Below are 21,716 nucleotides of genomic sequence, written 5' to 3' on the forward strand. Positions count from 1 at the left end.
ATGGGAATGCACCTCATGACGTCATTACTGCTAAAAATAGCTTTGTTTAGAGAAGCACGGGGCGGGGGATTTAATTTCAAGAATGTTCTCGGCTTCAGCGTCAGATAACCATGTGGCAAAAAAATTTTACGTAAAACACATATTAGAACACATTCAAACTTCAGCTACAATTTTTTCCAGCTCTATCTACGAGGTCTTGAATTTCCTTGCAAACCTGAAATGCAATTCAAATGTACTAATGCACCCTGACGTCACAGTACTGTCTGTACTTCTTTCATTATCGGCTTTTTGGGTGAGTCATAATGTTTGCACTTCCTAGCAAGAGCAAACAATTGCCGAGCAAAGGTGAGTGGCCAAGGCGTCCGATGATCTATCAGAACAGCAGGATTTTCACCTGCACTTTCCATGTCTTTGATGTGCGTAATCTAGAAACAAAAGTTCAGCTTTCTTAGAAAAAAGAACATGCTAAAGTGACATACAAGATCTGTTGGAACATATTGGGGCGGTATGCCAGGAATTACGGGCGGTAAGCCAGTGACAATCTCATATATAACCTAAAGAAACGATGAACGTGACAAGGATACTTGCTTGGTAACTACACTGCAACCATTGCAAAGGCGTGAACATCATCAGTCGGTGACACGCGTCTCCGAGTCTTAGCTTCGTGAGGCATATAGCATTCTGTGCCAGCAGGCCCAGTGGCATCGCATTCTGTGCCAGCAGGCCCAGTGGCATCGCAAGATCCCGGCGGTTTCTCTTCATCTGTACCTATGTCATATTTCGATGAAAGACCAAAATCAGCTAGCTTTGCAATCAATAGGCCTTTGTTATCTTTTCCCAGAAGTACATTGGTACTAAAAATAAACGAGTGTCTTTTTTAGTTACAAAACTTGACTAATGATTTGCCTTTTGACATCACGATGAACCAAACTGAAATGCGAGTGAATAAAGTCCACAGCCTCTGAGATGTGAAGAGCTATGACTAAGCGATCCTTCCATGAAGGACTTTCGTTTTCCTACAGCATCATTAGTAGAAAATCGTTCAACTTAATTACACTATCCACACCTTCGACAGCGCATCTCTCAAAGTTCCACCCATTAGCAATTCATAGACTATACATAGCTCATCAGAATCAAGACTATAGCCCAACAATTGAACTATATTTTTGTGACGGCAGCTGCCAAGATATGCCCACCGTTAGGTAACTACCGGTAAGCTAAGAAACAAAAGACTTACTTGGACAAAGTCTTCATTTCGGACGGAAACTGTTTCCTGTACAGCTTTACGTAAAATGGTTCATTATTCTTTGGCTAAAAAGAAAAAAAAAACAAGAAGATGAAGATATCAGGTTTATCGGCTATTTCTAAAACCGGTTTAAATTTTTTTATTGCAACCACAGTGAGTTTATCTCTCCATTGAAGACGTCCTAGATAGACGTCTCCAAACCGTCCTGAACCAAGAAGACTTCCACCATTCTTAGTCACAAAAGATGAATTGAAGCCGTCACTTGCCGCCTTCAGTTTCTCAAATGGTATTTTCGAAAGTTCATGCGGCCAGACCAATAAATTTTGATCGACCTGAAGAATAGACGACAGCGCAATTCCACAGGTTTTCGACTGAGACAATAGGAAACTGCGAAAAATGCGAGATCTCTCTGCTGAATTTCTCCCAAGTTCGTCACTCGGGGTTTCGGGATGACTCTTTTGGTCTACGTTTCCACCAGCAGATTTTGACGGCCTTTCATCTTCGTCAGATGCATCTGCGACGAGGTCGTTAATTTTCTCACAAATCTAAAAATTCAGTTTCTGAAATATAGTCTGTCATAAGTCATAGACACAGACTTGGAGTACTTCTTCCATTTTAGGCCTTTTAGATGGCTCTTCACTTGTGCACATCTTTGAAATAGCAAGCAATTGCCGAAAAAATGCGGGTGGCCAAGATGTCCGAGAATCTATCAGAAAAGCAGGATCTTCACCTGCATTTTCCAGTTCTCGCATGTGCATAATCTACACAAACGTCCAGTTTATTGGAAAACAAGACAATCTACTAAGCCAATAAGCAGTACATACAAGATTCCCTTTCTTTGCAGAAATGTACGGGGCTAAGCCAGTGATAATTTCATACATAATCTAAAAAACAATGAATGACAAAGATACTCATTTGCTTGGTAACTGCCACCATTCCAAAGGCGTAAACATCAACAGTCGGTGACACACGACCTTTCTCTGCTTCAGGAGACATATAGACTTTTGTGCCAACGGCAGTGGCATCGAAGGATCCCGGTGGTTTCTCTTCATCTGTACCTATGTCCAAATACGACGAAAGACCAAAGTCAGCTAGCTTTGCAATCAATAGGCCTTTTTCATCTTTTCCCAGAAGTACATTGGAACTAAAAATAAACGAGCGTCTTTAATAGTTAGAAAACGTGACCATTGATTTGCCTTTTAACATCACGATGAACCAAATTGCAAAACGAGTGAATAAAATGCAAAGCCTCTGAGATGTGAAGAGCTATGACTAAGCGATTCTTCCATGAAAGCGAACTTTCGTTTCCCTACAGCATGTTTAGGAAGGTAATTAACTTGATTTACACTATGCTAACCTTTGATAGCGCATCTCTCAAAGTCCCATCCATCAGCAATTCATAGACTATGCATTGTTCAGCAGAATCAGTGCTATAGGCTAACAATTGAACTACATTTTTGTGACGACATCTGCCATGATACGCCCACCTTTAGGTAGCCACAAAGAAAAAGAAGAACAGACTTACTTGGACAAAGCCTGTATTTCGGACGGAAATTGTCTTCTGTGTAGTTGTAGGCAAGATGGCGTATCACCTTTCGGCTAAAAGAGAAAAATGAGATAATGCAATATCAGGTTTATCAGTTTTGTCTAATACTGGTTTGAATTTTTTTACTGCAACCAAAAAGGGTATATTTCTCCGTTGAAGATGTCCTAGATAAACGTCTCCAAAGCTTCCTGAACCAAGAAGACATCCTTTCTTATTCACGGGACACGTATTGAATCCGTCAGTTGCCGCCTTCAGTTCTTCAAACGGTATTTCTTGCGGCCAGACCAACAAATCTTGGTATTCTAGAAGAACAGATGACAGCGAAATCCCATGCGTTTTTGACTGAGACGAGAAGGATTCGTGGAAAAAGCAAGATCTCTCTGAGGAGTCGTCATCAGAATCGTTACCATGATCGTCAGGTGCTCCAGCAGCAGTGCGTAGAGGAGCTTTATCATAAATAGGTGAAACTGCAGCTTGCAAAGAAGACGACTCGTCATTTTCTTCAGCTGTTTCTCCTGCCATCTCTTGACTTGTGGCATGAACAGAAGAAAGTCTACTATCAGAAGAAACCTCGCCTTTTTTTTCTTTAGCTTTTTCCACTCCAATTTCTGCCTCATTACTAAACTTGCTCGGCATCTCTTGACTAGTGGCCAATGACGCTTCACTGACATGAAGAGTAGATGACCGCGCAATTTCACGCATTTCCAACTGAGACGAAGAGGAACTACGAAGAATGTGAGATTCATCCGCTGAATTTTTTTCTGAAGCGTCGTTTGAACTTTCACCAGTAGACTCTGACGGCCTTTTATCACCGTCATCATGTGAGCCATTATCATGTGCATGTGTAACGTTTTTAATTTTCTTACAAAGCTAAAATTCAGTTTGTCAAATATACTCATGAGCACAAACGCAGAGCTCTTACTTCTTTCATTTGGGGCCTTTCAGATGGCTCTTCATTTGTGCACGTCTTTGAAAGAGCAAACAATCGCTGAGCAACTGTGAGCGGCCAAGGTGTTCGAGGATCTGTTAGAACAGTGGGATCTTCACCGGAATTTTCCAGATCTTTTATGTACGCGATCTAAACAATAGTTTAGTTTCTTAGAAAAGAAGGCTTGGTAACATACAAGATCCGCTTTCTTTGCCAAACTGTACGGCGGTAAGCCAGTGACAATCTCATACATAATCTAAAAAAACAATGAAGGACAATAAAACTTATTGCTTGGTAGCTGCAACCATTCCAAAGGCGTAAACATCAACAGTTGGTGACAAGAAACCTTCCATAGCTTCCGGACTCATATAGCTTTTTGTTCCAACAACGTCATCGAAAAATTCCGTTGTACTTGGACTTTCGTCTTCGCCCAAATATGATGAAAGACCGAAATCAGTTAGCTTTGCAATCAAATTGCCTCTTTTATCTTTCCCCAAAAGTACATTGGCACTGTAAAAATAAACACGCGTCCTTGTTAGCTAAAAAACTTCAAATCTTGATTTGCCTTTTGACGTCACGATGAACAAACTTGACAGAGTGAACGAAGTTCAAAGCTTTTGAAACGTCAAGCGCAATAACTAAGCGATCCTCCCACGAAGGTGGATGTGGGTTGTTCTACAACATACAATGTAAAAGCCACACTACTTTAGGACTTCAACTACACCTTTGATAGAGCCTCTCTCAAAGTCCCACCCATTAGACATTCATAAACTAAGCATAGTTCAGTAGAATCAACACTGTAGGCCAACAATTGAACTACATTCTTGTGCTGACATCTGCCATTATACGCCCACCGTTAGGTAGCCATAGAAAATAAAAAGACTTACTTGGACAAAGCCTGAATTTCAGACGGGAATTGCCTTCTGTGCAGTTTTAGGTATGATGGATTGTCCCTTTTAGGCTAAAGAGCAAGACAAGAGGATGATCAACATTTCGTTAATATCAGTTTTTGATTTAGTACCGGTTTAAATTTTTTTACTGCAACTTCTAAAGTGGAATTGTCTTCTTGTTTAAGATGACCTAAATAGACGTTTCCAAAGCTTCCTTCACCAAGAAGCCGTCCATTCTCCTTCACAGGACACGAATCGAAATCATTGGTTGCCGCCTTAAGTTGATCAAACGGTATGTCTAAAAGTTCATGCAGACACACCGACAACGAATCTTGACTAGATGACAATGGTGTCATCGACTGAGACGAGAAAAAACTTCCTGAGGTGCCATTTGAGTTTGAATCTTTTTTTTCAAAAGCAGACGTCTGCATTACATTATCATTGTCGCTGTCAGCAGTATGCAAAAAGAGCGGCTCTTCACTTTGCCCAGCTTGTTCTCGTCCACACTTGATCCTTGCATGAATTAGATGATCGCAAACGTTTCCAACATTATCAACCATAATCTCATTCATTGACAAATGAGGCTGGAGCGCTTCATTTTTATTTTGTCTGGCCTTTTCTTTTTCATCTGGAACAAACAACTTACGTTTTCGTATAACATCCAACTGATTTCGCAACGGTGTAACAAAATGTACCACATTCGTGGCATTACAAACGTCATTGTCAATGAAGGGTCCGTTCAACGCGAAGCCACTTTGGGTGTTTACGTATTTATCTTCCTTCTTCTGTAGGAGAATTCCTAGCAGAGCCAATGCAAATTATAAATTGCAAACTGTAAATAGCCCACCCATTTTTTTGGTAGAGAATAAATGAAAAGGTGTCTCGCTGATTATCGAAGCCTCCAACAGCTTGTCTAGTCCTCGAGATATTATTCTTTTAGTGGAACACTGCATGATTAAGTACACAATTAGACGAAGAAAGTGTAAAATGAACCGAGGAGACGTGTTTTTCAGCATCGATTGCTCTTATAGTCACGTGTTCGGTTCATTCTAAACTCGACTCGACATCAAAACCAATCTTACACGCAAATTGAAAGCCTCTTTGGCGATATTGTCAGCCATTTGAGCAGCGAATTTGAGCACAGAAGAGTCCCCGATACGGCCCTCCGATACTCTGCGTCTCCTACGCGTACGCATGCGCTGTGGCCAGTCCAGCCGGTCCAGCCAGTCCTACATGTATGATCTACACGAAATGTGTCTTCGTCTGTTACGCAGACTCTGAGTCGAATTTCCTTTAACACTCATTTGCGTTGCAGCTCTTTCAGCTCCGCCAAAACCTGGTAATTATTATAACTAATGAATGACGAAAGCCATGATGAATCATGGGAATGCACCTCGTGACGTCATTATCACGCAATCCCCTAAAAATAGCTAGAGGCTAACCACATGGGGCGGGGCTCTAACTTACATTTACTTTCTAGCACACACCACCATACTGGTACACACATACAAACAAGTTGCCCAAACTTCAGCTAATTTTTTTAGATCTATTCACGAGGTCTTGAATTTCCTTGCAAACCTGAAATGCAATTCAAATGTACTAATGCACCCTAAAATCACAGTACTGTCTGTACTTCTTTCATTTTCGGCCTTTTAGATGAGACACAATGTGTGCACTTCTCTGAAAGAGCAAGCAATTGCTGAGCAAATGTGGGTGGCCAAAGTGTTCGAGGATCTATATAAGATGTGAGATCTCCAACTGCCTTTTCCGCATCTCTCATGAATGTAATCTACACAAACGTTCAGCTTTTTGGGAAACAAGACAACCTACTAATAAGCTACGTACGAGATCCATTTTCTTGGCCGAACTATAGGGAGGTAAGCCAGTGACAATTTCATACATAACCTAAAGAACAATAAATGACAATGATATCTATTTGTTGGTAACTGCAACCATTCCAAAGGCATAAAAATCGCCTTCTCGTGACACGCGACCTTTTGTTACTTCAGGAGCCATGTACCACTGTGTGCCAACAGCCATAGTAGAATACAATGTTTCATCTTTGTACAAATGTGATGAAAAGCCAAAGTCAGCTAGCTTTGCAATCAATACGCCTTCTTCATCTTTCCCCAGAAGTATATTGGAACTGCAAAACAAAACGTGCCCCTATTGGTAAGTAAATTTTAATAATGACATACCTTTTGACGTCACGATGAACAAATTCGCAAGAGTGAATGAAGTTCAAAGCCTTTGATATATGAAGAGCTATGATTAAGCGTTCCTCCCATGAAAGCGGACTTGGGTTATTCTACAGAATACTACGTAAAATCACACTACCTAAGGAATTTAGTTACACTACCCAGACCTCTGATAGCGCATCTTTCAAAGTCCCATCAATTAGCAATTCATAAACTATGCACAGTTCAGCAGAATCAATACTGTAGGCCAACAATTTAACTACATTTTTGTGACGAAATCTGCCATGATTGATACGCCCACCTTTAGGTAGGTACAAAAAACAGACTTACGCGGACATAGCACGTATTTCGGACGGAAATTGTCTTCTGTGCAGTTTTAGGCCAGATGGTCTATCATATTTAGGCTAAAAGAGAAAATGAGAGAAAGAAGATATGAAGTTTATCGGTTTTGTTTAATACCGGTTTGAATTTTTTTACTGCAACCAAACAGGGCTTATCTCTCAATGAAAGAAGTCCCAGATAAACGTCTCCAAAGCTTCCTGAGCCAAGAAGACAACCTCCTTCTGTCACAAGAGATGAATTGAATCCGTTGGTTGCCGCCTTCAGTTGTTCAAATGGCATTTCTAAAAATTCATGCGGCCATACCAACGAATTTTGATCTGCATGAAGAATAGATGCAAGCGCAATCCCACGCGTTTCCGTCTGAGATGAAAAAGAACTGCGAAGAATGCGAGATTTCTCACCTGAATTGCTCTTTGGGGTGTCAGTTGAGCTTTGATGACTGTTTTTTGGACCCTTTTTTCCACCAGCAGGCTTATGCCGCTTGTTATCTTTATCATCTTTATCATCCGAGTCATCATCTGAATCGTGATGGTCCGGTGCCCCAGCAGCTGCAGTGCGCAAAGGAGGTGACTCGTCATTGTCATCATGGCCAAATTTAGCAACCAACATTTTAATGATGTTGTGAACCTAAAACACGCATCCTTGAACGCGTAACAACAATGTGGAATAATGCAACCTTATCCATTAGAGGTCTTTTTTTGCTGTTTCTGTCAGTACATATCTTGGCAAGTGCAGTTAGTTCTCGGGCCTCAGCATGGGGCCATGGTACTCGAGGATCAAACATAATATTCACATCTTCTTTTTCCTCTACTTCAAGCATATAATTGACCTGTGAAACAATTGAAAAACGAACCACGTTTATTTAATTAATTAATTTACAATTACCAAATCTACTTTCTTGCTATAACTATATGGAGGAAGCCCGGTCACAATTTCATACAGGACCTGTATCCAATGACTATACATAATACTGTTGTTATTCACACGCATGGAGTCCTTACGACGCCGAACGCGTAAACGTCTGATCTTGGAGACGTCTTGCCGAGATATGTTTCTGGCGCCATATAGCTTCTCGTTCCAACGGATAACGTCACAGAAAATGATTCCATTGGATTATGACCCTCTTCAGTGATAGTCGCTAGACCGAAGTCTGCCAGCTTAGCATTGTCGCCTTCTCCAAGCAACACATTTCCACTGCATGTACATATCAACACATGCACAGAAGGCCGTGCTGTTTATCACCTTTTTACATCGCGGTGCAGTAGTCCAGGAGTGAGAGAGTGCAAGTACTTGAGAGCACTTGCAATTTGACTAGAAATGCGTAGACGGCTTGATACACTTGGCACATTGTGACTTTCCTAAAGCAACATCATGAAAAATTATAGATAGAAAACTATCTGTGGAGTCATACCTTGGCTAATGCTTTTCTCAGAGTCCTGCCATGAACGTATTCATAAAGCAGACAAAGCTGAGGACCATCAACTGACAAACCCATCAGTTTCACAATATTCTCATGATTAACCCTATGATCAACAAATGTCTTGGCTGTTCACGTGCAACATACAAATACGGATATCAATAGCGTTTAGGCAAGCATGCTAGACTTTCAACTTCCTAATTCCTACCGTATAAGAGATGAAATCTCAGTTGGAAATTGTTTCCTGTTCAATTGTATTCGAGATGGTTTATCATCTTTAGGCTAATAGAGGTATGGTATCATTAGATTGATATTAATCGTCTTAGACGAAAATAAAATACCGGTTTGAATCGTTTGACAGCAATCTTAGTTAGTCTGCCTCCTACTTCCAAATCTGCCAGAAACACATCGCCAAAGCTTCCAGAACCAATTAGAAGTTTTGAATCAAAATCTTTAGTAGCTCGAGCCAGTTCTTCAAATTTGGCTATAGTGACAAGGTCCACTGTGCTATCCTCCGTTTGAGATAGAGAATCAGCACTTGCTGACAACAATTCGCTAAAAGTTTCAGTAAACGTTTCCCATTCTGGAATAAAGCTATTTTGGTTCAAGAACGTCTCCGTTTGGTCACTTTGAGAATCACACGTCTTATCAACTTCATCTAAGTCTTCCGTGTCTTTGATGTTCTCTTTACTAGCGGAAGTGCATAAAGCAAAGGTGAATTTCTTTAAAATGCCTTTTTTAAATAATTTTTCAATCATATCGTAGATTGCTTTCCAGATATCGAGAAATTGTAAATCATAGGGGTCAAAAAAGCGCACACGCCTAAAACAAAATTTCACGTGATCAAGCCAAGTTTTCTTCCAAGCATCTTTAGAGACTTTCTCCAGTCCCTTGTAAAACTCATTCCGAAAATTACACTTTGCTTTCACCGTTTTTGCATCAAAATTTGTGTGTAATACAGAGTCGAGGAAGTTAGCCATCTGTTTTCTGCTCTTGCTTCTAAAACTTATTTCAGTTTTAGCGTCGATTGACTCATAAATGAAGAGTTTGTTTTGTGCTATTTTAAGATCTGCAGCTTTTCTAAGATTCAGAAGTGTTCCTGTAGCCTCTTTCAAATCTTCGATATTCACGTTCAACGAATGCAGCGCCGGGACCGTGACTAGATAGTCATGGTGAGTCGAATTATCAACACCATAATTCCCCGAACACCAGGGCGCGCGCGGGCTTCGCCCGCGCGCGCCCTGGTGTGAGGGGCTCTCAAACGTGATCGCCCGAAAACCAAAGTGTTTGTCTGTCGGTATACACTGACGTCACAATCGCATTTAGACCAATCACGCACACATGTGCCTTTGTGACATCACATTCATTGTGATGTCATACTCTCCCGTATTTTGAACAAAATGTACATAAAAAGGTGACGTCACAGTAGATAGGAACCCCGGATTGTGTTCAAAACTTTTCAGGAAGGAGTAGGCATATTATACTGGCTACTTTATCAAGGATAAACATAACGGGCACATAGCAATGAGCTTTATCAGTAACGTTCATAAATGGAACACAGTACGGGAGCACGTTGGGTTTTGCGTGCTGCGAGCTTCGCTCGCAGCACGCAAACCCAACTGCGAGCTGATAATGGGCCTCATGACACGATCACCCAAAGAGGCAGAGGTTAGGGTTAGGAGGGGTATAGCTCTGTGTCGCCCTTACATAAGAAGTCAAATTGTAGACTTTTGACGAAAATAAATCATGCCAAATAATGTGGTTATGCAGTGCAATGCATTGCACATTCTTATTACTCTAATTTTAGTAAAGCCTATTTTGCAGCGAGTAATAAGAATATGCTGAGAGTGTTCGGGGATCCCATGATGGCTCACCAAAGGCCATCATTATCTAGTAACAGCACTGTTACATCTATGTTTGATAAACATAACGGGCATATAACAGTGAGCTTATTAGTAACATTTATCAAGGGAACGCAGTAAAGGAGCACGTTGGGTTTGTCGTGCTGCGAGCTTCGCTCGCAGCACGCAAACCCAACTGCGAGCTGATAATGGGCCTCGTGACTCCTCGTGACACGGTCACCTGAAAAAGTTGGGCTGGGGAGGGGTAGCTCTGTGCGCATGACAGGTCAAATTAGCTAATTGTAGGATTTTGCGGAAAATAATGCATGTCATGGCTAGGCAGTGTGATGCACATTATGCACATCAGCTTTCCTAAAATTAGAGTGACAGATACCGTGCTGAGGGTGTTCGGGGATCACATGATGGCTCACAAAAGGCCATCATTATCTAGTATACAGGCTACATCATCGAGGATAAATACTATTAAACATAACGGGCACATATCAATGAGCTTTATCAGTAACGTTCATAAAGGGAACGCTGTAAAGGAGCACGTTGGGTTTGTCGTGCTGCGAGCGCAGCTCGCAGCACGCAAACCCAACTGCGAGCTGATAATGGGCCTCGTGACACGATTACCCAAAGGGGCAGAGGTTAGGGTTAGGTCTGTGTCACGCTTACGTAAGAAGCCAAATTGTAGGCTTTTACGGAAAATAAAGCATGCCAACTCACGCCAGTGCGATGCAAATTATGCAAAAAGGCTTTACAAAAATTAGAGTAATAAGAATGTGCTGGGGGTGTTCGGGGATCCCATGATGGCTCACGAAAGGCCATCATTATCTAGTTAACAGAAGTTGAAACTAGAAACTCTGATTGCGCTATTCCGAGTCCTTTTAGATCGGCATCTTTTACACCATCAGCAAAAATCTCCTTAAGATGTTCTTTGCACTGACAAACCTCGTCTTTCTCAGGCATGCAACGAACTCTCGACTCTTCTTGTCGACTCAGAGGAGAGCTCTGCGTGAGTGCTGACGTGGCAGCGCACGTGCGCTAAATCGCGTAGGCTGGCCCTGCTGCAGACCAGCCTGCTGACCGACCTGCTGACCTGGGCTGGCTAGGCTAGACTGCCTGGACCAGCCGGACCTGCTATGCTGCCAGCTTTGACCGTCAATTTAATTAACTCATATACTGTTTAAACGTTTCAGACTAACCGTGCCAGTTGTCTTCATACACACAGATGTCACTAATTAATTAATTTTAACCCAACGTCTTCGACACTTTTACAAGTTCATTATAAACCTTAAAAAAGACAATGAAAATGTGAAAATAATTTCATCCTGATTATACCTTTTTCATTTGTGGCCGATCAGAGCTGTCCATTTCCCCGCACCACGTACAACTTCTCTACCAAATAGGGTGGCCAGTCAACCCTTTGATCAAACCAGGCTCTTAGAGAGCCTCCTTCGTCACGCAAGCGCCGCGCATGAGACATCTAGAAAAACATTTAATTAATTCCTAGTCTACCGAGCAGCGTTAACTTCCAACCAAGTCAGCAGAACCATGTTTATAAGGAGGGCGACCAGTAATTATTTCTAGTAGTACCTGCAAAAGAAATCATTGTTAATCACAGTTCAATTAGGCAAACGAACTCTTGACCACGCCGAATGCATAAACATCCACTTTCCACGACGTTTTTCCTTTTATTGCCTCCGGCGCCATATAGGGAAGAGTCCCCAATGGAGGAGATACATTAAACGACTTGTCAAAATCCTCCTCGTCCACAAATAAAGACAAGCCAAAATCCCCTAACTTGGCCCCGTCGCTTTCATTTCGACCGAGAAAGATGTTCAGACTACCACATAGGTTTAGTAGAAAAACTCAAATACATAATTAATCTTTACGATTTGACGTCACGGTGCACCAAATTGTGTTCAGTGTGAAGATACGATAGAGCACTAGCGACGTCCGTAACTGCTTTTAGACGACTAGCAAGTGAAATTGGATTCGGATTTTTCTATTATGTGAGAATGTGCCACAATGAATGAATAGAAATTGTGTGTATGTACCAAAGTGACAGCTCGCTTTAAATCACCTCCAGCCATATGTTCATACAATATACATGTACAAAGAGTATCCCCATCCACGCTCTGCCCCAAAATTTTCACTATGTTGGAATGATAAACTCTAATGACACAAATAGTAATTTAATTGAAGGTTTTGATGGAATTTTACTGTGAAAAAGTATGAACTTCTACTGGAAACTGACGTAGCATCAGACTCAGCCGTGAGCAGCTTGCTTCTCTTAACTGCAACCAGAAGCAATACACTAATCATCAATTACCTACAGTGTGACTATCTCTACTAACAATTTTAAATTTCTTTACAGCCACCGTCGTTTCTTGTCCGTTCAAATTCATTTCTGCCTCATAAACATCTCCAAACGTGCCTGATCCCAGTTTCTTGGCGTCACTGAAGTTATTAGTAGCTTTCATGACGTCATTGAAATCGAAAGCGGGCGGGTTTTGCGTTAGCTTCGTTTCCGATAATCGCAAAGGAACTTTCAAAGATTCTGAAGCATCATCGCTATTCTCTAATTGGCTCGAATTGTTAAATTCGGCCCATCGGTTCAATACTACGCAGTCAGCTGTACTATTAATTAAATTAATATAATGGATCTATTTCTTACATTGCTGACGTGCTTCATCACGTTTTGGGTCTTTCTCTTGAGACGCCTTACGGATTATTGGGTTTTCTTTACGATCCGATTCTCGCCGCCCCTTTGCTGGGCCTTTTCCTTTATCCCGTGATTTTGGAAATTTCTTAGGTTCCAATTTTCCAAAAACTGCGTTGATTATTAACCTAAACGAATAATTGATTTTCAACAGTTACGGATTAATTTTTTGTAAAACACAGTTACATGGTTTTCAAGTTCAAGGCTGTTCACTGCAGCGTAACTTTTTGCTTCACAATTCACAAGGTCTAATGCCAACAGATTGCAAGTCACAACACACTTATTGAAATAGCAACACACCCTCAAATGCAATCATCAAACCGGAGATAATATTTTCATTGACCTGAGCACACCATGGTGGTGAGAAAACCGATAGCAAGAGAAGACCACTATACCTTGTATATAGATTCAACTGCCTCACAGCCATGGTTGAAAAATAACGCTTTATAGCGCATCAATTGATAATCATGCTAATTTTGCATTGGCGCTCAAAAAAATGTAACAACACTACACATCTATACCCTTCTGATTTCGATTCCAGCACAAGAATAGAAACTAAAAGAAGAAATCATCAGAGCACGGTAAAATTTCGTGGCCTAACACTAAGTCCAACAGTGAATAAACAGACTACAATAGGTAGCGAAACTATATCTAAGATGCTGACTTCCTTACAGGTGCGCGAACATCGATGCGCATTCCGCCTCTTCGACCGCAGCCTGTGACGACGAAGTAAGCGACATGAAGCGACTCCGTTTGACAACTAGACTACGCAGCACATACCTTTTTGGCGCCAAGCGCCTTCGTTTCTTGCGATATTCTCTGTAGAGGAAAAGGGATCCTTCCGCATGCGCATTGCACGCGGCACGTGAGAGAATCAATGACAATGTCTATGGAACGATTAAATCTACAGTAGGGTAAATAACTAGAGAATGATGGCCCGGTGTTCACCGTGTTGCCATCATGCAGAGCCTCCCACCGTTTACCGTACGAGAGTGCATACCATAGTGTGACGTCATAATTTTTTATGTTGTCACATATTCACGTGGTCCTTACAGCCGTTAGCTACTACAGCTCACTCCTACCTACATACTGTAAATACTTGCATGATTGCAATGTTTTCCTAATTAGGCGCTTTTCTGACGTAGTGTATTTGATAATGTGCTCTGTATTCTGTATTTGAGGAGGACCTATGCATGTGTACGGGTCATATTTCCTGTTACCCGTACACGCGTACATACCTACGCACATACGGCATGAGTGGATACTTTTGATTGTGACGTCAGAGCGTGACAATCAAAACTGTCGTTTCGGTTTCTCAGGGCATTTATAAAACGGAAAATAGCACAGATCAATTGGAAATAAGGGTTTCTAAGCATTTTTTCCGTTTATGAAAGAAAAAACGCTTTATTCGCGTCGTAAATCGCCTTTTTTGGGGCACCGTTTAGGGCCCTATGTCGCGCATGCGCTGTACGAAAAAACGGGGTTTTAATTTACGTCACAATGCCGAGCGTTACGAACAGACAGACAGACAGACAGACAGACAGACAGACAGACACTTCCGGCCCTAAGATCACGTTTGAGAGAGCCTCCCTCCTTCGTTATACGGGCTCCACCCGTACAACTGCGGTGGTCGGCTCCATAAATAAATAGTTTGTTCATTTGTGAGGATTCAAGAATTTATTTTATCCCAGCTTTGATGTTCAGCTGGTTCAGATCAAGAAGCAATGAGGACACTCCCGGTCTTTGACGGTAGTTGTCTTCGGTGGCTCGTTTTGCAATTGTCAACAGTTCTAGGCCATAAAGCTCATTTTTCGTTTTTGGCCATTTTGCTTTTGGGTCGAGCATTTTGGTTAAATCTATGCCTTGGGACTCGATGGCATCTACATACGATTTTAGATCTTGCTTCTTTTTGCTTGAGTATGGAGGCAAACCAGTACTCAACTCGTACAGTATCATACCAAAACCGTACACATCTCCCAACGGCGTTATTATTTTATGAAAGACCTCAGGCCCCATATACGGACGTGTACCGGCCAACCGAGGGCCCAGTGGAGTCCGCTTCTCCATCCGCGTTTCCTACTATGGCAAGCCCGAAGTCGCTTAGTTTGGCTTGAAACGTTGACGACAATAAGACGTTGGACGACTTGACGTCTCTGTGTATGACGGGAAGCCTGTATTTATTATGAAGGAAGTCGAGTCCGGAAGCAATATCGGCACTGACGGTCAAACGAGTTTGCCAACGCAGAGGCGGCGTATTATCCTAATAAATTGCATTAGCATTTTTGTTCATTATTTCATTTAATTCTTACTCGGCAATCAAGCCTGTGCGATAGAGCTCCATTAGGCATAAACTCGTAAATGAGACAGAGCTCTGGCCCATCTGACGAGAAGCCTACGAGGCCGATGATGTTCTTGTAGCAGTATCGCGTCAGGATATTCATTTCTACTCCAAACTGCTTTCGACTCAGTTCAATTTGAGCTGGATTCAGATGCAGATGCAGCATGGCAAAATAACTCTTTAGTTTGCCAAGTTTGTTCTCTGGACGACTTATTTGTTTCCTGAATAACATGGCCACAGTGACCTCCACCATTATTAACCATATTATTGTTTATCTTCAAATCAAACCGGTGCACGTCATTTTTATTTTGCACAAGCTTTTCTTTCAATTTAGGTAGTAGTAGTGACGGTAGTTTAGGTAGCTCTAAATAAGCGTCACTGCTGTTACGCAGACTCTGGGTCGCACACGTACGATAGACAGAGTTATTCTATGTCCAAATAAATTTTACGCACTCAACTGAAAGTACTCACATTGAAGTTCTTTCAGCTCCACCAAAACCTGGTCAAGTTATACATAAAGTAAAACAAACTACAGTAGCTGTTTCACTCACTTCATGAACGTCAGGCCTCCGACGACTGTCCCAGCTGGTGCAGCGCTTTGCCAAGTCAAACACTTTTTGTGCAAGCATACCAAACTTTGACCAATTACAACGAGGATCTAACATTCCAAGAGCGTCATATCCCTGCCTTTCCAAATCCTGAATGTAGGTTGCCTAGAAGAAAACAGCCTCACGTTGTAGTATCGCAATGCTATACGCATTACCAAATCAGTCTTCTTGGCAGGAGAATACGGCCTCAAGCCAGTCAGCAATTCGTACATAATCTAGAGTAGTTCCCATTATTATCACAAAAAAATACCATATTCAGAAATATACCATGCCCAGCGGGAAAATGTCTGTTTTTCTTGAAAAAATGCCCTTTGTTGCTTCAGGCGGCATGTAACACCTCGTACCAGCAATTGTAGACCCTGACATAACAATCCTTTCCTCGTCTTCACATATAGAACAAGCTAGACCAAAGTCCATAATACGAGCTAAATTATCCGATCCAAGCATGACGTTGGAACTAATAGTGGGTGAATCAATAAACCAATCCGTAATCTGATCTCTCGTCACATTACCTTTTGAGGTCCCGATGAATAAGCGGAGCTCTCGACTCCGTCTGAATGTGCAATATGCCTTGCACAATATCAATCATAATTTCTACACGACGTTTGGCACAAAGAACTTCTTTTGATCTCTACAAGAACCAAAATTAAAATATATTGCCTCGATAGAGAAACCAAGAGAACCTTTGATAAATTTTTAGCTAGAGTCCCACCATCAACATATTGAAAGATAAGACACAGCTCTGGTCCATCGCAGCTGTATCCGAGAAGTTTGGCAAGATTAGGATGCGGAGGACAACTATACAGACTGAATAAAGAAATCATTTGCAAGTGATTAGCATACCTAAGAAGTGATGCCATTTCTGAATGAAACTGCTTTCGCACCCAAGAAGACGGTCGATTTGTTTCTTTTGCCCTTTTTAGTCTTTTCACGGCAACCTGCTGGTCGTTCCATTTACCCAGATGAACCGAAGCGAATCCGCCTCGCCCGATTTCCTTCTCGAAATTATTCGTCATGTGTTTCACGGAGTTGTAGGGCACATCGACAACTTTGGGCGAGTTGTCAACCTTGTCACGAAATTAGGACCGTGCATAGACTAGACTGTCTGCCACCGTACCACAGAAGAGCTCGTTGGTGATGGCGAGTTAGCTGTGTTCACATTCGCTTCAGCCGAGGCCGATTCTATCCGGGATGGTGGCAGGATGCACTGACAGTGACCGCCTTCGTCGAAGGGGGAAAAGGGTTGCTTTCCAATCTTAACTAGCTCTTTATTCTCTATCGGAGACGTTTTCTACCACCGAGTAGGCAATACAGATACTGTGAAGAACGACGGGCTGCGTCATCTCACCGTTTTATAGAGCGCCTCGGGCAAAACGGAGAAAATCTTCGGGGGGCGCTTTTTCTGTACGTCTACTAGGCAATCGGCGGTATTTTTGACATCTATGCCTCTTCCTTCGTAGGCTTCTCTCAAATAAGCCTTCGGGATCGTGTTCATTCGGTCTTGTACAGACGATTGGACAGGAAAAACGCACTGCGTAAACTTAGCGTGCGTTAGTGGAGAACATTCCTGTGTTGAAAAACTATTAAAGATTGAGATTTTATTGATATACGTAAATACGTACAACTAAGCTCTCATAGCTGCGCAGCTGTCTGTAAAAAATTGCAAAGTCATCAATCAGTGACCAAGCCACAAGACATTCAGGTATAAAATCACGTTGTATTTGTAGGTAATTTTCTCTTGTGGGTGACGTAAATTACTTTCCTCATTGGCATACGTAATATCACACAAGCTCACATTCAGAGACGCTGTTCAGAAGAATCCAAGCCGTCAGCTAAGCTTTTAATGTTGTCGTGAACCTAAAACACGCAACCTTAATTAAACGCGTAACAACGATGTAGAAAAATCCAACCTCATCCATTAGAGGTCTTTTTTTGCTGTTTTTGTCAGTGCATATCTTGGCAAGTGCAGTTAGTCTTCGGGCCTCAGCATGGGGCCATGGTACTCGAGGATCAAACATAATATTCACATCTTCTTCTTTTTCCTCTACTTCAAGCATATAATTGACCTGTAAAACAATTGAAAAACGGACCACGTTTATTTAATTAATTAATACTAATTTACAATTACCAAATCTACTTTCTTGCTATAACTATATGGAGGAAGCCCGGTCACAATTTCATACAGGACCTGTATCCAATTGACTATATAATAACTGTTATTCACACGCATGGAGTCCTTACCACACCAAACGCATAAACGTCTGATCTTGGAGATGCTTTGCTAAGATATGCTTCCGGCGCCATGTAACTTTTCGTTCCAACGGATAACGTCACAGAAAATGATTCCATTTGATTACGACCCTCTTCAAAAATAGTCGCTAGGCCGAAGTCGTCCAGCTTAGCATTGTCGTCTTCACCAAGCAACACATTTCCGCTGCAGGTACATATCAACACATGTAAAGGAGGCCGTGCTGTTTATCACCTTTTTACATCACGGTGCAGTAGTCCAGGAGTGAGAGAGTGCAAATACTTGAGAGCACTTGCAATTTGACTAGAAATGCGTATACGGCTTGATACACTTGGCACACTTGACTTTCCTAAAGCAACATCATGAAAAAAATTATAGATAGAAAACTATCTGTAGAACATACCTTGGCTAATGCTTTTCTCAGAGTCCTTCCGTGTACGTATTCATAGAGCAGACAAAGCTGAGGACCATCAACTGACAAGCCCATCAGTTTCACAATATTCTCATGAGTAACCCTATGATCAGCATTGAATAGTTAAATGTCTTGGCTAGTCACGTGCAACATACAAATACAGATATAATCAATAGCGTTTAGCATGCTAGACTTTCAACTTCCTAATTCCTACCGTGTGATGATCGACTCCACGGGCTTCGGCAATTCTCGTGCACATCCAGCTTCAAGTTGTTTGCCCGCCGTTTTTGGTGATGGCGAGTTAGCTATGCTCACATCTATGCTCACATTCGCTTCAGCCGAGGCCGATTCTATCCGGGATGGTGGCGAGATCAGGCACTGATTGCCTCCGAAGAAGGGAAAAAAGGGATGCTTTCCAATCTTAACTAGCTCTTTACACTCTAACGACGTTTCCTACCACCGAGTAGGCAATACAGAAGAAAGTAATTTGCCACACATGATATCACACAAGCCCAGAGATCTGCTATTCAGAAGAATCCAAGCCGCCAGCTAAGCTTTTAATGTCGTCATAAATCTAAAACACGCATCCTCGTACATAAAGCAACAGCGTGAAAAAATGCAACCTTATCCATTAGAGGTCTTCTTTTCTACCAGAAGACTTATGCCGCCTTTTATCTTTATCATCTTTATCATCCGAGTCATCATCTGAATCGTGATGGTCCGGTGCCCCAGCAGCTGCAGTGCGCAAAGGAGGTGACTTGTCATTGTTATCATGGCTAAATTTAGCAACCGACATTTTAATGATGTTGTGAACCTAAAACACGCATCCTTGAACGCGTAACAACGACGTAGAAAAATCCAACCTCATCCATTAGAGGTCTTCTTTTGCTGTTTTTGTCGGTACATATCTTGGCAAGTGCAGTTAGTTCTCGAGCCTCAGCATGAGGCCATGGTACTCGAGGATCAAACATGATATTTACATCCTCCTCTTTTTCCTCTACTTCAAGCATATAATTGACCTGTAAAACAATTGAAAAACGAACCACGTTTATTTAATTAATTAGTACTAATTTATTTAATTAATTAATACTAATTTACAATTACCAAATCTATTTTCTTGCTATTACTATATGGAGGAAGCCCGGTCACAATTTCATACAGAACCTGTACCCAATTGACTATATAATACTGTTATTCACACGCATGGAGTCCTTACCACACCAAATGCATAAACGTCTGTTCTTTGAGATGCTTTGCCAAGAAATGTTTCTGGCGCCATATAGCTTCTCGTTCCAACGGATAACGTCACAGAAAATGATTCCATTGGATTACGACCCTCTTCAGTGATAGTCGCTAGGCCAAAGTCTGCCAGCTTAGCATTGTCGTCTTCACCGAGCAACACATTTCCGCTGCAGGAACATATCAACACATGCAAAGGAGGCTGCGCTGTTTGTCACCTTTTTACATCACGGTGCAGTAGCCCAGGAGTGAGAGAGTGCGTACTTGAGAGCACTTGCAATTTGACTTGAAATGCGTAGACGGCTTGATACGCTAGGCACACTTTGACTTTCCTAAAGCAACATCATAAAAAATTATAGATACAGTAGAAAAATATCTGCAGAGCCATACCTTGGCTAATGCTTTTCTCAGAGTCCTTCCGTGTACGTATTCATAGAGCAGACAAAGCTGAGGACCATCAACTGACAAGCCCATCAGTTTTACAATATTCTCATGATTAACCCTATGATCAGCATTGAATAGTTAAATGTCTTGGCTAGTCACGTGCAACATATAAATACGGATATCAAGAGCGTTTAGAGAAACACTTTTAACTTTTAGTTCCTACCGTATGAGAGATGAAATCTCAGTCGGAAATTGCTTCTTGTTCAATTGCATTCGAGATGGTTTATCATTTTTGGGCTAATAGAGATATGGTATCATTAGATTGATATTAATCATCTGAGACGCAAATAAAATACCGGTTTGAATCGTTTGACAGCAATTTTAGTTTCTCTGCCTCCTACTTCCAAATCTGCCAGAAAGACGTCACCAAAGCTTCCAGAACCAATTAGAAGTTTTAAATCAAAATCTTTAGTAGCTAGAGCCAGTTCTTCAAATTTGGCTATAGTGACAAGGTCCACTGTGCTATCCTCCGTCTGAGCAAGACAATCAGCACTTGCTGACAACAATTCGCTAAAAGTTTCAATAAACTTTTCCCATTCTGGAATAAAGCTATTTTGGTTCAATGATGTTTCCGTTTGGCCACTTTGAGAATCACACGTCCTATCAACTTCATCTAAGTCTTCCGTGCCTTTCATGTTCTCTTTATTTGCGGAAGTACATAAAACAAAGGTGAATTTCTTTAAAATGCCCTTTTTTAATAATTTTTCAATAATATCGTAGATTGCTTTCCAGATATCGAGAAATTGCAAATCATTGAGGTCGTGAATAAAATCCTCGAAAATAGACGGGTAACGAAAGCACATACGCCTAAAATAAATTTTCACGTGATCAGAAACAAACATACGCCAAGTTTTGCCCAAACCTCAAACCTATCTTTAGAGACTTTCTCCAGTCCCTTGTAAAACTCGTTCAGAAAATTATACTTTGCTTTCAACGTTTTTGCATTAAAATTAGGGTGTAATACAGATTCGAGGAAGTTAGCCATCTGTTTTCTGCTCTTGTCATATAGAGGCATTGCAGTTTTATCGTTGGTTGACTCATAAATTGACCCATACACTAAGAGCTTGCTTTGCGCTATTTCCATATCTTTTCTTAGATTCGGTACTCTTCCAGTAACCACTTTGAAATCTTTGAGATTCACGTAGATTGTCCTGCAAGACGCTCAAGCTGGATTCCTACCGCTACGCGATCTTCGAAAGGCAGAGAAGGGTCACGAAAAGGATAGTCAGCCTCGGAAACGCCAACAATCGCAAGGCAAATAACAAAGAAAGCAGCCACCATCGTTCCCATT

General features: G+C 41.5%; 6 protein-coding genes and 1 long non-coding RNA gene across 13 annotated transcripts; 1 reads left to right on the forward strand and 6 right to left on the reverse strand.

The window, feature by feature from the left end:
- Positions 1 to 24: 24 nt before the first annotated feature.
- On the reverse strand, positions 25 to 5,935 carry LOC136183667 (uncharacterized). 2 transcript variants are annotated; one of them, XM_065970387.1, is made up of 24 exons: positions 5,693 to 5,935; positions 5,458 to 5,557; positions 4,742 to 5,409; positions 4,608 to 4,681; positions 4,445 to 4,556; positions 4,286 to 4,395; positions 4,026 to 4,230; positions 3,917 to 3,976; positions 3,715 to 3,870; positions 2,901 to 3,662; positions 2,772 to 2,845; positions 2,604 to 2,715; positions 2,443 to 2,555; positions 2,180 to 2,390; positions 2,071 to 2,130; positions 1,843 to 2,007; positions 1,372 to 1,791; positions 1,238 to 1,311; positions 1,067 to 1,178; positions 907 to 1,016; positions 608 to 854; positions 480 to 554; positions 270 to 425; positions 25 to 214 (listed from the first exon to the last, which is right to left on the reverse strand). In XM_065970387.1, the coding sequence occupies exons 1-24, from the start codon at positions 5,804 to 5,806 to the stop codon at positions 161 to 163; spliced, it is 4,344 nt and encodes a 1,447-aa protein (XP_065826459.1). In that variant the 5' UTR covers positions 5,807 to 5,935; the 3' UTR covers positions 25 to 160. The 2 variants fall into 2 exon arrangements, with proteins under 2 accessions (XP_065826459.1, XP_065826468.1); XM_065970396.1 differs by having other exon boundaries at positions 1,852 to 2,007; positions 5,693 to 5,933.
- Positions 5,861 to 6,545, forward strand: LOC136183697 (uncharacterized). 2 transcript variants are annotated; one of them, XR_010669216.1, is made up of 4 exons: positions 5,861 to 5,949; positions 6,155 to 6,206; positions 6,267 to 6,355; positions 6,416 to 6,545. It is a non-coding gene; the product is annotated as an uncharacterized lncRNA (long non-coding RNA). The 2 variants fall into 2 exon arrangements; XR_010669217.1 differs by lacking the exon at positions 5,861 to 5,949 and having other exon boundaries at positions 6,095 to 6,206.
- Positions 6,310 to 11,426, reverse strand: LOC136183683 (uncharacterized). Of its 3 annotated transcripts, none has more exons than XR_010669205.1 (14): positions 11,363 to 11,426; positions 8,909 to 9,726; positions 8,776 to 8,849; positions 8,562 to 8,673; positions 8,393 to 8,508; positions 8,152 to 8,344; positions 8,036 to 8,095; positions 7,827 to 7,979; positions 7,268 to 7,777; positions 7,139 to 7,212; positions 6,976 to 7,087; positions 6,809 to 6,918; positions 6,456 to 6,756; positions 6,310 to 6,399 (listed from the first exon to the last, which is right to left on the reverse strand). XR_010669205.1 is itself a non-coding variant. In XM_065970410.1 (14 exons), the coding sequence occupies exons 2-14, from the start codon at positions 9,545 to 9,547 to the stop codon at positions 6,505 to 6,507; spliced, it is 2,316 nt and encodes a 771-aa protein (XP_065826482.1). In that variant the 5' UTR covers positions 9,548 to 9,726; positions 11,363 to 11,426; the 3' UTR covers positions 6,456 to 6,504. The 3 variants fall into 3 exon arrangements, 1 of the variants encoding a protein (XP_065826482.1); XM_065970410.1 differs by lacking the exon at positions 6,310 to 6,399 and having other exon boundaries at positions 6,456 to 6,515; positions 6,605 to 6,756; XR_010669208.1 differs by lacking the exons at positions 6,310 to 6,399; positions 6,456 to 6,756 and having other exon boundaries at positions 6,871 to 6,918; positions 6,976 to 7,067.
- Positions 11,427 to 11,564: 138 nt separating this feature from the next.
- Positions 11,565 to 13,992, reverse strand: LOC136193139 (interleukin-1 receptor-associated kinase 4-like). 3 transcript variants are annotated; one of them, XM_065981945.1, is made up of 15 exons: positions 13,917 to 13,992; positions 13,809 to 13,852; positions 13,658 to 13,691; positions 13,532 to 13,606; positions 13,437 to 13,479; positions 13,323 to 13,384; positions 13,092 to 13,264; positions 12,772 to 13,037; positions 12,638 to 12,711; positions 12,472 to 12,589; positions 12,307 to 12,419; positions 12,062 to 12,257; positions 11,951 to 12,007; positions 11,753 to 11,897; positions 11,565 to 11,704 (listed from the first exon to the last, which is right to left on the reverse strand). In XM_065981945.1, coding segments are annotated over exons 6-14 (1,125 nt in total). In that variant the 5' UTR covers positions 13,325 to 13,384; positions 13,437 to 13,479; positions 13,532 to 13,606; positions 13,658 to 13,691; positions 13,809 to 13,852; positions 13,917 to 13,992; the 3' UTR covers positions 11,565 to 11,704; positions 11,753 to 11,771. The 3 variants fall into 3 exon arrangements, with proteins under 3 accessions (XP_065838017.1, XP_065838035.1, XP_065838025.1); XM_065981963.1 differs by having other exon boundaries at positions 13,801 to 13,918; XM_065981953.1 differs by lacking the exons at positions 13,809 to 13,852; positions 13,917 to 13,992 and adding an exon at positions 13,853 to 13,914.
- Positions 13,993 to 14,617: 625 nt separating this feature from the next.
- On the reverse strand, positions 14,618 to 17,849 carry LOC136197061 (uncharacterized). Its single transcript, XM_065986747.1, has 11 exons — positions 17,841 to 17,849; positions 17,431 to 17,649; positions 17,200 to 17,373; positions 16,926 to 17,149; positions 16,766 to 16,880; positions 16,595 to 16,713; positions 16,350 to 16,539; positions 16,238 to 16,297; positions 16,026 to 16,187; positions 15,446 to 15,718; positions 14,618 to 15,396 (listed from the first exon to the last, which is right to left on the reverse strand). Exons 1-11 carry the CDS (start codon positions 17,847 to 17,849, stop codon positions 15,142 to 15,144), a joined length of 1,800 nt encoding a protein of 599 aa, XP_065842819.1. The 3' UTR covers positions 14,618 to 15,141.
- Positions 17,717 to 19,374, reverse strand: LOC136197070 (uncharacterized). The gene is made up of 8 exons (XM_065986754.1): positions 19,366 to 19,374; positions 18,957 to 19,195; positions 18,734 to 18,845; positions 18,570 to 18,679; positions 18,324 to 18,516; positions 18,211 to 18,270; positions 17,993 to 18,148; positions 17,717 to 17,939 (listed from the first exon to the last, which is right to left on the reverse strand). The coding sequence occupies exons 1-8, from the start codon at positions 19,372 to 19,374 to the stop codon at positions 17,880 to 17,882; spliced, it is 939 nt and encodes a 312-aa protein (XP_065842826.1). The 3' UTR covers positions 17,717 to 17,879.
- On the reverse strand, positions 19,237 to 21,703 carry LOC136197186 (uncharacterized). The gene is made up of 9 exons (XM_065986901.1): positions 20,722 to 21,703; positions 20,589 to 20,662; positions 20,372 to 20,483; positions 20,213 to 20,313; positions 19,959 to 20,151; positions 19,847 to 19,906; positions 19,606 to 19,761; positions 19,366 to 19,556; positions 19,237 to 19,316 (listed from the first exon to the last, which is right to left on the reverse strand). The coding sequence occupies exons 1-8, from the start codon at positions 21,265 to 21,267 to the stop codon at positions 19,374 to 19,376; spliced, it is 1,425 nt and encodes a 474-aa protein (XP_065842973.1). The 5' UTR covers positions 21,268 to 21,703; the 3' UTR covers positions 19,237 to 19,316; positions 19,366 to 19,373.
- Between the last annotated feature and the right edge of the window lie 13 nt (positions 21,704 to 21,716).

The sequence above is a fragment of the Oscarella lobularis genome, chromosome 1 (assembly GCF_947507565.1).
Source record: "Oscarella lobularis chromosome 1, ooOscLobu1.1, whole genome shotgun sequence".
NCBI classification, from domain to species: Eukaryota; Metazoa; Porifera; class Homoscleromorpha; order Homosclerophorida; family Oscarellidae; genus Oscarella; species Oscarella lobularis.

What these genes read in the sequence shown, in the direction of transcription:
- LOC136183667 (XM_065970387.1), bottom strand. Translation starts at nt 5,806, where the DNA reads ATGCGTACGCGTAGGAGACGCAGAGTATCGGAGGGCCGTATCGGGGAC. An exon ending in TGAGAGAGGCTCTATCAAAG is followed by an intron (nt 4,396 to 4,444) that starts GTGTAGTTGAAG and finishes TGTATGTTGTAG; the next exon opens with AACAACCCACATCCACCTTC. An exon ending in GAAATGAAGACTTTGTCCAA is followed by an intron (nt 1,179 to 1,237) that starts GTAAGTCTTTTG and finishes ATATCTTGGCAG; the next exon opens with CTGCCGTCACAAAAATATAG.
- LOC136183683 (XM_065970410.1), bottom strand. Translation starts at nt 9,547, where the DNA reads ATGGCTAACTTCCTCGACTCTGTATTACACACAAATTTTGATGCAAAA. An exon ending in ATAGCAAGAAAGTAGATTTG is followed by an intron (nt 7,980 to 8,035) that starts GTAATTGTAAAT and finishes ATTGTTTCACAG; the next exon opens with GTCAATTATATGCTTGAAGT. An exon ending in GTTCATCGTGACGTCAAAAG is followed by an intron (nt 6,757 to 6,808) that starts GTATGTCATTAT and finishes TTTGTTTTGCAG; the next exon opens with TTCCAATATACTTCTGGGGA.
- LOC136193139 (XM_065981945.1), bottom strand. An exon ending in TAAAGCGAGCTGTCACTTTG is followed by an intron (nt 12,420 to 12,471) that starts GTACATACACAC and finishes CTCACATAATAG; the next exon opens with AAAAATCCGAATCCAATTTC. An exon ending in GTGCACCGTGACGTCAAATC is followed by an intron (nt 12,258 to 12,306) that starts GTAAAGATTAAT and finishes CCTATGTGGTAG; the next exon opens with TCTGAACATCTTTCTCGGTC.
- LOC136197061 (XM_065986747.1), bottom strand. An exon ending in CCGAGGCGCTCTATAAAACG is followed by an intron (nt 17,374 to 17,430) that starts GTGAGATGACGC and finishes ACTCGGTGGTAG; the next exon opens with AAAACGTCTCCGATAGAGAA. An exon ending in GAAATGGCATCACTTCTTAG is followed by an intron (nt 16,881 to 16,925) that starts GTATGCTAATCA and finishes CAGTCTGTATAG; the next exon opens with TTGTCCTCCGCATCCTAATC.
- LOC136197070 (XM_065986754.1), bottom strand. An exon ending in TGAGAAAAGCATTAGCCAAG is followed by an intron (nt 18,680 to 18,733) that starts GTATGTTCTACA and finishes ATGTTGCTTTAG; the next exon opens with GAAAGTCAAGTGTGCCAAGT. An exon ending in GACTACTGCACCGTGATGTA is followed by an intron (nt 18,517 to 18,569) that starts AAAAGGTGATAA and finishes ATGTACCTGCAG; the next exon opens with CGGAAATGTGTTGCTTGGTG.
- LOC136197186 (XM_065986901.1), bottom strand. Translation starts at nt 21,267, where the DNA reads ATGTTTGTTTCTGATCACGTGAAAATTTATTTTAGGCGTATGTGCTTT. An exon ending in ATAGCAAGAAAATAGATTTG is followed by an intron (nt 19,762 to 19,846) that starts GTAATTGTAAAT and finishes ATTGTTTTACAG; the next exon opens with GTCAATTATATGCTTGAAGT. An exon ending in GAAGACCTCTAATGGATGAG is followed by an intron (nt 19,557 to 19,605) that starts GTTGGATTTTTC and finishes TGCGTGTTTTAG; the next exon opens with GTTCACAACATCATTAAAAT.